At 37.1% G+C, this 15,320-nt stretch overlaps 1 protein-coding gene across 2 annotated transcripts in view; it reads right to left on the bottom strand.

The window, feature by feature from the left end:
- Nucleotides 1-15,320, bottom strand: part of rgma (repulsive guidance molecule BMP co-receptor a) — a 198,556-nt gene that overhangs the window by 51,438 nt on the left and 131,798 nt on the right. The window contains exon 1 of one of the 2 annotated variants that reach the window (XM_067418926.1): nucleotides 6,613-6,919. The exons of the other annotated variant lie outside the window; for it this stretch is intronic. Within the exon in view, the coding sequence (XP_067275027.1) occupies nucleotides 6,613-6,614 (2 nt within the window). The 5' untranslated portion in view covers nucleotides 6,615-6,919. Of the gene's footprint in view, nucleotides 1-6,612; nucleotides 6,920-15,320 lie in introns of those variants that run through there. 2 annotated transcript variants of the gene reach the window in all.

Below are 15,320 nucleotides of genomic sequence, written 5' to 3'. Positions count from 1 at the left end.
CTTCTATGCTGTCCATTCAGAGAGGCCGGATGGATTTTCACAACCCAGTAGTTCTCACGCTTAGTGCTGCATCGCAAATAAACCTCCTATGGATTCCCAACTTCAGAGAGGAGGCTAAGGAGGGGTTATTGGGAGTGGGGGGGCTGGGGGGAGGAGTGGTTCACGCGTAAAAAGGCGTTTTATAGAGATGCTGATTTCTCATTGAGCGCAGGCTGAGGGGGTTCGGAGGCCTGGGATGGAATGCAATGTGGAAAGAGAAAGGGAATGATCCAAGTTCTCTTTCAGGGTATGTTTACATGACAACGATGTACTAAAAACTTTTTTTCCGCATACAGAGGACAACATTATCAAAACGATCCCCGTTCACACGGACTCACAAAAACAATTAAAAACGCTATAATATGCATGCCAGGCCAGTAGTTAGCAATGCCACTTTGTAGACTGAACATGTAATACGCACACGCATTAGGTCACTTATTTCACTAAATTAAATATAAATTGTGGTTTATATTTTCAGGCCCCCAAAATGTCGTTCTCATGGAAATGAACAGCCAAAAAACATAAAAAGTTTTACACTTTTTAGTAAAAAAAAAAAAAAAGGTGTGTAAACAGACCCTTTCTCAAAACCATGAAATCTGAATTGAATTTCTTATTTCCTTTATGAAATATTGCTGTATTTATTATAAATGATTTATCCTTTTAATTATAATAAATGATTTATTTATTTATTTTTAAAGTCACATGCTCTCGTAATCAAACATAAATGACCCTTTCTCTTGCAATGACATTGCACATATTTAACAGAATAATGTAATGATTAGTGCTGTCACACTGTAAAAAATATTGTTGGTTTAACTTAAAAAAGTAAGTAGCCTGGTTACCTTAAAATTTTGAGTTGATACAATAAAGGAAATTGGTTTAATAAATAGAAACTCAAAATATTATTGTATCTGAACCACATAAAAATGTGATAAATAATATTTCAATTTTGCATGTTTCACTGCGTCATCACAAATAAAACACACACATATTTGAATAAAGGTTGTCAATTCTCAAAAATGTTCATTGTATTAACTCAATTTTTTTATTTCAATGAACTCAATTTTAAGGTAACTTATTTTTTAAATATTTTTTTACAGTGCAGTTTTAACACATTATGGCATGCTATTTGATTTTGTTCAGTTAAACGTATAAAAATATTTAATAAAATAAAATAAAATAAAAATTCTGTCATCATTTGGCTAGCATCCTTATGATCACACTCTTATTCATGCAAATGCTTTTAAAGGTGCCCTAGAATGAGTTGAAACAATATTTTAAATTGTTCTCTGATATCTACATATTGTATGTGACTTATTTAAGGGTTACAATTGTCCAGATTCGGTTTTACAGGTCCATTTACAACCCCAGAAATTGTCCCTAGTAATGGTCTGTTTTTGCCTTATTTGGAAGGGTCATGAATATTAATGTAGAGTTCGGCTCTGATTGGCTGTTTCACTGCGCGGCTCCTTTCAGTGACAGAAACACATCGACCTTATACTGTCAATCATGGAGAGATTAGGCATCCAACCTTATGTTTGATTCTGTTTCTGTCGAAGATAAAGATTTTGAGGAACAACCAATTGTTTTGAGATTGGAAATGGACGCTTTTGAGTGGTAAGATTAGTGTTTATTTTCAGTAAGACCTGCAAAACGTTACGTCAGTACTATAACTTCAGCCTACATGTGAACTAGCATATAACATTAACTTTAAAATTTAAATTACTACCATTTCAAATTAAGTGGTGGAGATGACGTTCGAATCGAGTGAGCGATCTGTAAGCAACTAAACTAACAGCTAGTTCCCGAGTTATGTGGTGTTGATGAAAATAACCTATAGGCTAAACTATAATTCTATCTGACAAAAGGGAATGTCATATGCATCTACGGTTGTTTTTTGTAGATTTGTATGACAACACTGGCAGGAAATAATATTAACTTTTTTATTAACTTTTAATATTAACGAGTTTCCTATTGTTACTGTACTAGCATCTTGCGTTGGATCGTTAATGTTGACTCACTAAGAAACTTCCAGATTAATCAGAAATTGTCTAGACAGTCAATAAGTGGATAAAAATCACAACTTACTGCTCACGGGGATATAGTCTAAATTGCCGCTTCTCCAGTATCAGACGCTGAGTGAAGCCTGCTATTGTCCAGGTTAGAAAAACTGTCGGTGGTGAAATGGGCGGAGCAAACTAACAACTTTTAATTAAATTGTTGTGGTATCCGTTTATAGATAAACATGCCTGTTGACAGTTTTGTTCAGTGGGAAGGGTATAAAAAGTCCCCACATCCCCTGCACAGCCTGGAAGATAACATCTATTTCCATGATCTGCCATTTTTGCTATCCTCACGTGACGCACATGCTGGCATACAAATGTTGGGGGCGTACATATTAATGATCCATATTAATGAAGGTTTTTCACAACCAAAATTAACATATGAAGGAGGAAATAATGGTGTTCGAGACTCACTGTATGTGATGTCCATGTACTGAACTCTTGTTATTCAACTATGCCATGGTTACATTCTAGGGCATCTTTAAACCAATCAAGCACGACAAAAGAGAATGCACATAGACAGCGCGCCAGAATAGATTTCCCTTTCGCGCTTAAACGAACAATAACACAATTACGCCAAACTGTCCGCTATGTTGAGCATTCTCATAAATAAAGTCTTAAATGAATGTAAAGAGAGAGAAAATGTTGTGAGAAATGGGATGTGTTAGATGTGCAGCAGCGGCAGATCTTAAAGTGACAGCAGCCACTAGTTCTCGCTGTCATTAATTCTAATCACAGAATAGAGGCAAAAAAAGAAAATTACTCACTGCTCTTGACTAAAGAACTTTTTTTGGTTTAGTAAGGATTCATCTATATTTAATTTATCATTTATGCAGCGCCTTTTTTAAAAGATGTAATATTTTTGAAGCCTAATACATAAAAACATTTTTAAAAAAGATAGCTTTTAATTACAATGTAATGTTGAATGGCTATAATTAATGTTTTAGACAACCTGTCAATCACAGCAATAAAAAAACCCACAACCATCCAATTAATTCCCAGTGGACAACCCCTTATATTTTTCTAGTTTGAGATGATGTTTCACTCTGATATACATCACAATAGGGAAGAAAAAAAATAATAAAAAAATAATTCACAAAAACTTGTCATGCCAACTTTTGGTTTTAAGAAACAAGCAACTTACTGCTGGGAATGGGGTGGCCTTTGAACCCTGCCTGGGAAAAACAGCAATTCTCTGCAAAATCATTCAAAGTTCAAGGCAGCCTTTTCTCACCTGCCAACAGAAAGAAACGAGTGAGAGAGAGGGAAGGAGGAGGCATGTTGATCAGAAGCCCTGCTCTTCTTTTGCAGCCAGGCGAAGATATACATGTATAAGTCCCGCTTGATAACGGCGAGATGTGGATTTGCCAGATCGTAATCTCTTTCATTCAGGAATACCATTGAAAAGGCACGCAGGACTCCGGCCCTGCATTTTCCTCCAACTCACTTCCCCTTTCTCCCTTTGTTCTGTGGTAGATCAAGCCGTAGACATTACCAAGCATGAAGATGAGCGTGACAAAGAGCTGTCATCCATGATAACGATCGTAAACACAAAACCATCCGCTGTGAAACGCATAAACAAATGCTTTTCCTCGCTCCTTCCTTCATTCATATTGAGCTTGGGGAACATTTAAACATTCTAGTGAAAGAGAATTAACATATTTCTCTTCAGCTTTTTGGTGGCTCTTTAAGGTGGCTAGCCAAAAGTTTGACCAAATATGAATAGATTTTTCAAGTACAGTCTGCTTGTTCAGTGTCTAATGCATGTTGCTCACAAAAGTGGCGAGTACTTTTGTAGTATAGTAAACTCTGTTTATTTTAGGGTTAAAGTCACGCTGTTAACTAGTTGTTTATTAGCATGCATATTTCTAGCATAATGGCTGTTTATTAGTGCTTATAAACATATTAATGTCTTATTCTGCACGACACTATTCTACTTCCCTTAATCCTACCAATAAATAATAAATCTCATTCGTAATCGTAAAAAAGTTTTTTTTTTTAAATATATTTTACGGTAGGACATTTTCAAAAAATATCTTCATAGAACATGTTCTTTACTTAATATCCTTATGTTTTTTGGCATAAAAGAAAGATTGATAATTTTGACCAATACAATGTATTGTTGATTTTTGCCACAACTTTACCCGTGTGATTTATGACTGGTTTTGTGGTCCAGGGTCACATGTGTTCGCCATGCTAAAGTGTTACTGCAGACTCTAATTTAAATGGCTTATATTATGCATCTACCAGGAATATACATACATGTTAATAAGAAATCAACTTTTAGATTCATGTAATTTGCAGATTACTGGGATTAAATCTTTGATATTCAGAGTTTTGTTTGATTTAAAAGCAAGTTACACTCGTGTTTAAAAGTAAAAACTTTACTCCAGTCTTCAGTGTCACATGATTCTCCAGAAATCATTGTAATATGCCAATGGCTCAAGAAACAGTTGATTATGTTAAAAGCTAGCCTAGAAATCTAGATGCACCCTAGCGGCAGCAAATCTAATTTGCAGCGAGTGTTGTATAGCAACTCTCCATAGACTAATGAATTGGAAAAACCAAACTCTCGTCAGGCCAATCACATTGTGTTTAGCGTCGGTGGGCGGGGCTTAACATAATGACGACAGAGTTGCCGTGGTTCCGCATGCTAGTTGTAAACAATGAAGTTGACGAACGGCAGTTGTTCAAATCGGCTTTAGCTGCAACTCTGGAAGAGTTGAGCTTTTCTTTGAGAAAAGAACGGCACTGAAGTCATGCTTAAGAATGTGTTCGGAGTTACACATATGGTCAAAGATATGGTTGAAGTTTAATTGTCAACTAGCTCCGCTTAACTTTCGTTGCTCTGGTTGGTTGTAGCGCTATCCTATCGCGTGCAGAGGGAGTTTGAAAGACAACCGTTTATCCCGCCCCTCGGATTGAGCTGTCAATGGTGAGTTTACAAACCAAACATCTCGATGTGGGTCTGGATTGTCAGGCTAGTTAAAGCAGTTTTGCTGGAAACGGTGATATTTTTATAGGATTCTTTGATCATTTATGATTTATGTAAATCATAAAAAATAATTTATGTAAAAAAATTAATATATATATATTTATGAATTTGTCCTTACTAAGAGTATTCATTTCTCAAAAAACTAAAACTATTATCTGTATTAAAAAACTAAATTTTCCTCTCTGTTTTTTTTTCCTCCAAATAGTTGTAACTGTTTGTATTTATTAATTTTGGAGCAAGAAGTCACACATTTTTGGCTGGTTTTTTTTTGTGTGTGTGATGATTTTCTGTATAACCTTTTTAGGAGATGTCCACACTATTATTACTAGTTTGTTAGAGCATTGTCTATTTATATTATTGGTGCAACGAGTTTCTTCACTATTCAAACTAAATAGCATCTAGCTTTTTTACACCATTTGTAAATAGCTGCTGCTGTCTATCATTGTGGTATAATACATTTCAGATAACTCCGCCCCTAAATGACACATCAAATCAAAATAAACTGCATCTAGCTGCATTACGTATCACCCAAATGTGTCTTCCTGTCTTGGGCGGGTTTTGGCCAGATTAATGTGGATCAGATTTATGACGTTTAATCAAAAGTCTAGATTATTATAACACAGTTACAGTTGTATTACTCCTTCCTTTGCAAATTGGCAGTTTTTATTATATGTTTTTTTTTAAACTTAAAGTTCAAATTATGCACGGACACTGACGGGCTTACCGATAATTCATATTTCTAGCTGACGTGACTGTTCAGCAGATGTGCACAGTGTGGAAAATAATCCCCAGTGGAAAAAGTCCAAAAAAAAAAAAGTGTTTTTTCCAAAATATGAGAAGACGAACACATGGCCGTCAGTTTGCACATGTGGGTGCATGAGAGTGTTTCCGTCTGCATTTGCATGTGTTTACCTCACCCAAGCTCTGTTTATTGGGGCATCCGCAACGGTTCTGCTCACACACAAAACAAAAGCTTTGACGATGCGTCTGTTTCCGGATTTTAACCATAATCGTTTTTTAATGCACATGAATCAATTGTGAAACATATCATGAATATTTAAAGGGGTACTTCAGCGCTGGGAAGATGAATCTGTATTTAAACTGGGTCATCAATGCAGTAGAAATGTGAAATTATTTTTGAATTTGGTGTCTTCTAGACTGAGAAAAGACAGAAAATGTATTTTTGTCCCATGGGGATGAAAGACTACAATTCCCAGAATGCTTCGCTGCCCTGTGAGGCCATTCCCAACGCCATCAACTTCATTACTGTGACTGAGTTAGAGAAGACACTACAATTAAAAACTGAACGTGTCTGTTCAATATAACGAGTGAGTCACCGCGCGAGTCTCACAGACAGCACTGAGCACTAACTGCACGAGTGATGAGAGCTGAGGTAATTGCGACTACATTCGCGGCATACATTCACAACGCGAGTTCAGTCTGGCACGCGTTTCAGTTCATGCCTTTGCAAGCTTAACTTTCATAGAAATGAATTTGAGAAGTTAAAAGACTTACATTGCTCACCATAGCTCCGTTTAAATGATCCTGTCTGCAAGCTGAGCTCTCCCTGCCAGCTGAGTGTAATCTCCCATCCCCCATGCGCGGATTCAAAACATGCGGAAATAGCTCCCTCTGCTGGCTGTAGTCTTTAGCCTCTGGGCAAACATTCCTCCTATGATGCAAAAATCGTCATTTTGCATCATAGGAGGAATTTTTCCAGAAATAAAATGCATAAATCTCTTGTCTCAGGGAGATATGAGGGGGGAAAGCACAATAATTTGAATATTCTCCAGGGTTTCTACTGATACAAAGCCATATGCTAATCGCTGAAGTAACCCTTTAAAGCTGATGTGTGTTTTTTTTTGTGTTAAGCACTTTTTCCTATCCCAGCTTAACATGCTGTGACAACTAAGAAAGGCTACATCTCTTTTGGTAACACTATTTCAATGGTCTACTTTAGACATTCTAAGCGACGCGATGTGACGTGAAGGCCAATGGTAACCCATACTCGGAATTTGAATTTCATTTACCTACATTTCCCTGCTAGTATTGAGAATCAAACCCACAACCTTCAGGTTATAAGTCTGACTCTCTAAATATTAAGTCAAAACTGCCCTTATTAACTTTAAGTAACTTTGCAACTATATATCAACTAACTCTCATTAGAGTATTAGTAGACTGTCCTAATATCTGTTACCACTTTTTCATAATTTGATGCTCCACCAACAGACATTTTACTGGCTGTAAGTAGCTTTACAACTACATGTCAACTTATTCCACTAACCTGAACCCGAACACAGTCTACTACAGACAATACTCTGAGAGTTAGTTGACATGCATTTGGAAAGTGGACTATTGAAATAGAGTTTATAACCAGTTTTTTTTTTTTTTTTTTTTTTTTTTTTTACACTCCAGCATGGACGCATTGATCAAAGGTAACAGTAAAGACATTTATAACGTTACAAAAAATAAATGCTGTTCTTTTGAACTTTGCATTAGAGAATTCTAGAAAAAAAATAACCACCAAAATATTAACTGCAGCACAGCTGTTTTCAACATTAATAATAATAATAATAATAATAATAATAATAATAATAATAATAATAATAATAATAATAATAACAAATGTTTCTTGAGCATTAAATAAGCATATTAGAATGATTTCTGAAGGATCATGTCACACTTAAAACTGGAGTAATGATGCTAAATATGTACTGTATTTTGGTCAAATTATGCAGCATTGGAGAGGATATTAGACTTCTTTCAAAAACATTGCAATATATACATTTTTGTTTTGTTCCAAGTAACACTTTAGTTAAGGTTTCAGTTCTTGTTATTAACTAGTTGCTTATTAGCCTGCATATAGGATATTGGCTTTTTATCATTTCTTATAAAGCACATATTAACGCCTTATTCTACATGACCATAATCTACATCTCTAAACCCTACCCAGTACCTAAAATTAACGACTAACAGCAGTTTTGTCTTTTTTCCACAGGGAGCCTGTTCTGGAAACTTAAGATCAATATTTTTTATTTTTTTCAAATCTATTTGGTGACATTCATATGGTACACTAAAACGTAATTCTCTAATACTACATTTACCTGCCTATATTGATTAAGAAACACTTTTTCTAGCAGTTATTAATGAGCAGGATGGAGTTTTTAGTCTGAGACTGGGAGAGACAAGACACAAGAGAACGACTGACAGCCATTGGAAACATTTCAGTTTCCTTGGTTACAATGGGGGTCAATGCACGCTGTACATACAGGCTCACATTAAAGATTCTCTTTATTCACTCTCCTTTCATGTGGCCAACCCCACACTCCATTCACCCCTTGTTTTAGTTTTTTTTCACGGGGCCACCATTAGACGGCTGTCTAATAAAGGTTAGTGCTTTTCTTCCGCCCTCTCTTTTCAAAGATCACCATGTCCATTTACTGAATCCATATGCTGCATTCTCACCAAAGATCACAGCAAAAAAGAGAGTAAAAAGGGGAACTTATGATGCGTTTCTAACTGAAATGCTTTTCACTTCAAATGTTTTAGGGTGTGAAATACAGTGTCTATCAGGGGAGCACTTGCTATTTGATAAAAGACAAAGTAACTGTTACCGTGGGACTCTTAGATGGATTCAACGGTTACACTTGGAAGAAGAATATTGGGCTTTGGAAACCCTTAATGAGCAGATGTGCTTCTTATTTACAATGAGGCAGGCAGAAGTGTGCTGAGAGCTTCATGTCTAGTCTGTTAATGTGTTAGGGTGGATGCACAGTCACATACTCGATGGGGCCGTGGGGAGGAAAAGCGGTAGATTCACTGACGGGAGGGCAAAAGGAGGCTGCCCAAGCCAAAATAAATCAGCCTGCCAATTAGGTACTGGCTGATTTAGCTTTGATGTGGCGTCTGTGCCTAAGAGCACTCCGTATGCTGCACCTGAGTCTAGAGTAACCGAGGGACCGTGGACTCGTTCCAGTGCCAATCATTGACTAGGCCTTATTGTTCCCCAGCTGACCTTCCCATCAATTCAGAGATGAGAAAAAGGAATTAAAATTGTAAGGAGAGGAAAGGGAGCTGAGATGCCAGAGAGCTCCTAATGAGCATGGTGAATGCAGGAGCGCTAGGCAACTAGCAAGCCCAAAAAACACAAGGACGGAAGCAGGCCTCAAGTCCCGGCCTGTGACAATAGGTCTCTAATTGGGCTCCCAATACTGGTGGGCTAGCCTTATGTGCAGCACTGTGTACACATGACCAGCCAAGTGTGAGAAACTATATTACTCAAAGAGTCTTAGAGATGGAGAGCGCTCTTGTGCTCTCTCCCTGGACATTCCTTCTATGAGTATCAACAAATGGCCAAGAAGCATTCGTTTATTTCTGTTGTCGTCGTCTTTTGTACCCTTTGGAAATTTAAATGATTGAACTCATGCGATATAATGAATTATCATTATAGATTAACTAAATCTAAAGTATCTTCAAAATAAGGAGAGCCCAGGGCTATTATCATCCCCCAACCCCCCACCACTATCCATATACATACATTTTTCCTTTTTTACCAAAAAACAACACAAAACAACGTATTCTGTATGAAAAAAACGTATTCTGTAAGCTTGTTTTCTCAGTGGGGCCTCAATTTTGGTCTCCACAGTGACACGCATCCCCATGAGTTCCCAGTCTCCACCGGGATAGAAAACCATGAACACACAGAGACAAGAAATATACCCTTGTCCTGAGAAAGCATTTTGTTGGGGTTAAAATCTGCCTTCTCCTTGTGACAACTTGCCCCAGACTTCCCTGCTTATATTAAACAACTGATTTAGCTGAGAATTGAGCTTTAACCAGCAGAATCCAAATATCTGTGGTAGCAGTCTGGCACTCTGAGCTGATCCCTCATAGACGTGTCTTCCTGAATGCTATTTAAGTCTTGAGATCAGGTCTGAAGAAACATATGGCAGAGCGAAACAGGTTCCTGTCAGCAGCTTCTAGCACCTCTGTGTTGGGCAGGAGAGTTTTATGAGCAGAATGGGCCTCCTGTTTCTTTTTTCTTCTTCTGTGTGGTGTTAAAGCTTGGTATTTGTTCAAGTCACAACAAACAGTGAATGATGTTTTTAAGTTTTTGTATTCATGTGGCCACAAGTTTAACATTGAAGAAAGTGTGCACAGAAAGAGAATTTGCAGTATGCGTTTTTGGAGAACTACTGAGAAAATAAACTTGTGTTATAAATAGTATGTTTACCTGATCTTCATATTATTGTTTTTTATTTGGAAGACTTTACAAGAAAGAAAGAAAAGATGTATGACATGAACAAAACCTGATCTATGACATGTTAACCTAAGGGAATGCAAATTCATTGTGGCACATTTTTTGAAAACCTTGAAAACTGTCAGCAATGTTGTTTTTTTAAGCCTTTGTTAATGCTGTTGCCTCTTATGGAATAAAACAGCCTCTTGTCTGACTAAAATTACCAGCATGTGGTATGTGGGAAAACTGTTGTCACACAAAAGGCATTGCATGCCTGAGTCTAGGGCAGGTGAGGAGCTTTACTGTGTGGCAACTGCTGTAAAAAAAACAATGAAGCCAAATGAGCTCAAGCCCTCAAACCTGTGCTGTCAGACAGATGCTCTACTCAAGGGAGCATTCGTCTGCCAAATCACTTTCTGTAAAGTTTAGTAGACTAGACTTGAGCAATGGTTTAACAGTTGTATGCAAATGTCACATAAATACAAGGAAATCGGTATTTTCTGTGGTCTGCCAGAGAGCATATATATGCTGTCAAAATTAACGTGTTAACGCAAATTCATTTTAACGGCACTCATTTTATTAACGCACAATTAACGCAATGCGCATTTTCTGTTTGATCTATGGCCCCTAGTTGGAGAAATTGAGATCAACCATAGACATAAAGGATGCAGCAGCAATCATTAATAGGGGAAGAAAATGGTTAACAATAACATTACTCTAAAACAAGTACAGTTATAGCCTACATAAAGATACCATATTTTCTGCTAAACTTTTATTAGACTCAAGGTCGAAAGAAAAGTAAGTTTTTATCACACAGAGCACATTCTCTGCAGTCCGAGCGCGAAATACAAGCTCACTCTCGCTCATGTCTGGTAAATCATTAACACCATCACCGCTTTCCGGCAGTTCAACAGGGAGCGCGCATCTCTTAAAGGGGGCCACACTATATTCCTACTCGTGGAATATGGGCCTCCTCCAGGTATGGTGTGGTACTGGTGTGCTCACAGGTCCGCATGACAGCTTTCACATCACAGATTTTTCATACGAATTGTGCCCTGTTCTGAATTAAACTGCTAGTGTAATAATGTGTGTGTGTGTGTGTGTGTGTGTGTGTGTGTGTGTGTGTGTGTGTGTATGTATGTATGTATGTATGTATGTGTATATATATATAGGTGTTCAAATACTTATTTTCCTCACTGTATATACACACACACACACACACACACACACACACACACACACACACACACACACACACACACACACACACACACACCAATCAGGGAAATCATTAGGACCACCTTCATAATGTTGGGATTCTTAATAATTTACTGCCAAAACTGCCCCGGTGTGCTTAGGTATGTAGCACCAAGATATTAGCAGCAGATCCTTTAAGTCCTGTAAATTGTGAGGTGGGGCCTCCATGGATCGGACTTGTTTGTTCAACACATCCCACAGATGCTTGAATGGAATCCACCAGGGAATACCTTTTCCATGAAAGGTTGTACATGGTCTGCAACAATGCTAGGTGTACATGTCAAAGTAACATCCACATAGATAGCAGGACCTAAGGTTTCCCAGCAGAACATAGGCAAATCATTACTGCCTCCCTCGGCTTTCCTTCTTCCCATAGTGCATCCATGTGATGTAAAAGAAAACCAGATTCATCAGACCAGGCCACCCTCTTCTATTACTCTGTGGTCCAGTTCTGATGCTCACGTACCCACTGTTTTTGCAGGTGGGCAGGGGTCAGCATGGGCATCCTGACTGGTCTGCAGCTTTGCAGCCCCATTACGCAACAAACTGCGATGCACTGTGTAGTATTCTGACACCTTTTCATCACCAGCATTAACTTCTTAAGCAATTTGAGCTAGAGTAGCTCATCTGTTTGATCAGACCACACGGGCCAGCCTTTGTGCAATCACAGTGCATCAATAAGTCTTAGCTGCCCATGACTTTGTCGCCGGTTCACCACTGTTCCTTCCTTTGACCACTTTTGATAGATACTGACCACTGCAGACTGGGAACACCCCACAAGAGCTGCAGTTTTGGAGATGCTCTGATCCAGTCGTCTAGCCAACACAATTTGGCCCAAGTCAAACTCGCTCAAATCCTTACGCTTGCCCATTTTTTTCATCAACTTTGAGGACAAAATGTTCACTTGCTGCCTAACATATTCCACCGACTAACAGGTGCAGAGATGAAGAGATAATCAGTGTTATTCACATAACCTGTTATGCCTGATCTCTCTCTCTCTCTCTCTCTCTCTCTCTCTCTCTCTGTGTGTGTACATACACACAGTGGGTACGGAAAGTACCCCTTAAATTTCAAAACCCCTTAAATTTTTCACTCGTTGTTATATTGGAGCCATTTGCTTAAATCATTTAAGTTCATTTTTTCTCATTAATGTACACACAGCACCCCATAATGACAGAAAAACACCAGATTTATTAAAAAAGACAAACTGAAATATCACATGGTCCTAAGCATTGAGACGCTTTGCTCAGTATTTTGTAGAAGCACCCTTTTGATCTAATACAACCATAAGTCTTTTGGGGAAAGATACAACTTTGCAAGTTTTTTACCAGACTTGTGCAATATTCAGAATTGTCCTCCATTCAATTCATGAATTGGAATTTGAATTGACTCCGCCCCACAGGAAGTGGAATTGAAATGACAGGAAGTGTAATTAAATTCATGGCAATTCAAAGAAATTCCAGTCACACAACAGAAAGATTGTGTTGAGTCATATTCAGTGTTAGAAAGGCTACTTTGGAAATGTAATCGCTTACTGTTATAATTTACCCATTATAAATGTGGTTTGGACTACTTTATCAATGCAAAGTACTTTCCTTTTAATATAATTAGTAACTAATTAAATTAACACATTTTACCTCAGTAATACAATTACATTCATTTTGTAATTTAATAGCAATTTCATTACAAGTAACTACACATTAACCAATATTACACACTCCACTTAAAAATTAAAAAATAAAAATTATGGTAACAATAATATTAAGTAGCTTTAATGTTTTTTTTCTTCTTTGGAATCAACCTGAATAAATTAAGCTAAATTTCCTAAATTATTTAGATTATAACACAAAATGAATGTATTATAATTAGTGGAATGTGCTTTAATTTAAGTTGACTTTTAAAATAAAGATAAAAATTAGAGTATAGAAATGACCTGTTTATATCTGACTTATGTTACAGTTCATTTACTGTATGCTACTAGAAAAGCACAAGCAGATTCAAACGTGTTATTGCACTACTGGAATTGGCAAAGTTATTGCTTATATACCTTATATATAGTAAAAAATTGTCTGGAAATTTAGATTTGTTGCTTAAAACAAGTAAAATAAAAACAAACAAAATAATGATATTGATATATGTTCTGACAACAGGTCATATTAATACATTTTTGCTTCTCAGATAAAGTTATCTTGTTTTAAATATATTTGAATATTTGTATTGTTAAACAGGACTAAAGAAAAGGACTGTTGTGCAGTGTAATATCTTATTTTCACCATAATGATATAATTTACAATGTGTGTAATCTGAGATTAAATCGACTAACTGCAAAAAGTAAGACCGTTCCAGTTTTTGTTCGTTAAGAATGCATGCGAACCTTTCAGGTCTTTGCACATAAGTGTCAGCGATTTCATAACCTGTTGTTTGAATTTGACTGCTGCTGTCATTGAGTATTTGCGCTCTCATATGCATAAGGGAACTTAATGTGCTTTCGGGGCTGTAGAATGAGATGGTTGTTGAGGTGTGAGGAGGTGTGAACAGGTGTCTGGGTTCACTGGAGTGTAGGAATGGAAGCTTCTCCAGGTGCACAGCTGCAGGGAGGGGCACTGCTGACACAAAGACACATATATATCCTTGGGGGAAGTGTGTTTATGCAAGCATGTAGTGGTGGGTGGGTGACTGAGCATGCATTGCAAAAAAAAAAAAATAAAAAAAAAATCCAGAACAAATGTCTAAACATTCATATAATACTTATTTGGACAGCTAAATTGTAGCAGAATTTAATAAGAACTACTTTCAGAAAATATGTCTCGAATTAAAAAAATAATTTTAGGAATATTTCATTAATAATTGCAACAAAATTTAGTGAGGTCTCCTTTATAAAATTAGAAAAACTATTTTTACATTATTTACGAAAATTAAGAAAAATATGATTATATATTTGAGGAGGAGGCAGTTGTATTTGTCTGTTGTGAATGTGTGACCTTTTCACAGTTCTGTTCAAATCACTTTATAATTAAAGTGCAAGTGATTTGCAAACTGCCCGTTCATCTGTTTTATTGGAAGCCCAGTGCAAATGCCAAGCGTTGCTGTTTTTCTCACAGACCTCATCCATCATAATTTGGGATGGGTTACGATTAAACAAGCGCTCTCATTGATAAACACTTACAACCTTCCAGTTACTGTAAGACAATGCACCAACAGCAAAGGTCAGAGCTGCTCTCATGCACACACACTGGCCTGAGAGAGCAAATTTAGCAGCGAATGGAGTAGTTCACCAAATATAAAAAGCATGCCATCATACTCTGGTCTATATAATCATATTTATATCATACACATACAAATAATCCATTTGTACACTACAAATCTTTTGAAGTTACAAAACAGCTTTAAAGGTGCCCTAGAATGAAAAATTGAATTAACCTTGCCACGGTGAAATAATAAGAGTTCAGTACATGGACATCCAAACATCATTGCCTCCTACTTCTTATGTAAATCTTGTGAATCAAAAAAAATTATATGCACGCCCCCAACATTTGCATCTGTCCAAATATGTTCATTGTCAGGCGGAAATGGAGGACTTTTCTACCCTTCCCCCAGATAAAAAATGTCAACAGTCATGGTTGATGTTTATAATCCCATACCACAACAATTTAACTCAAGATCGTTCGTTTGTTCGGCCCATTTTAAGCAAGCTTCATTCAGCGTCTTAAACTGAAGAAAGTGGCAA

Source organism: Pseudorasbora parva, chromosome 16, assembly GCF_024679245.1.
Source record: "Pseudorasbora parva isolate DD20220531a chromosome 16, ASM2467924v1, whole genome shotgun sequence".
In the NCBI taxonomy this organism is placed as follows: Eukaryota; Metazoa; Chordata; class Actinopteri; order Cypriniformes; family Gobionidae; genus Pseudorasbora; species Pseudorasbora parva.
The sequence above is the reverse complement of the archived record's forward strand: the minus strand, read 5'-3'. Positions and strand labels throughout refer to the sequence as shown.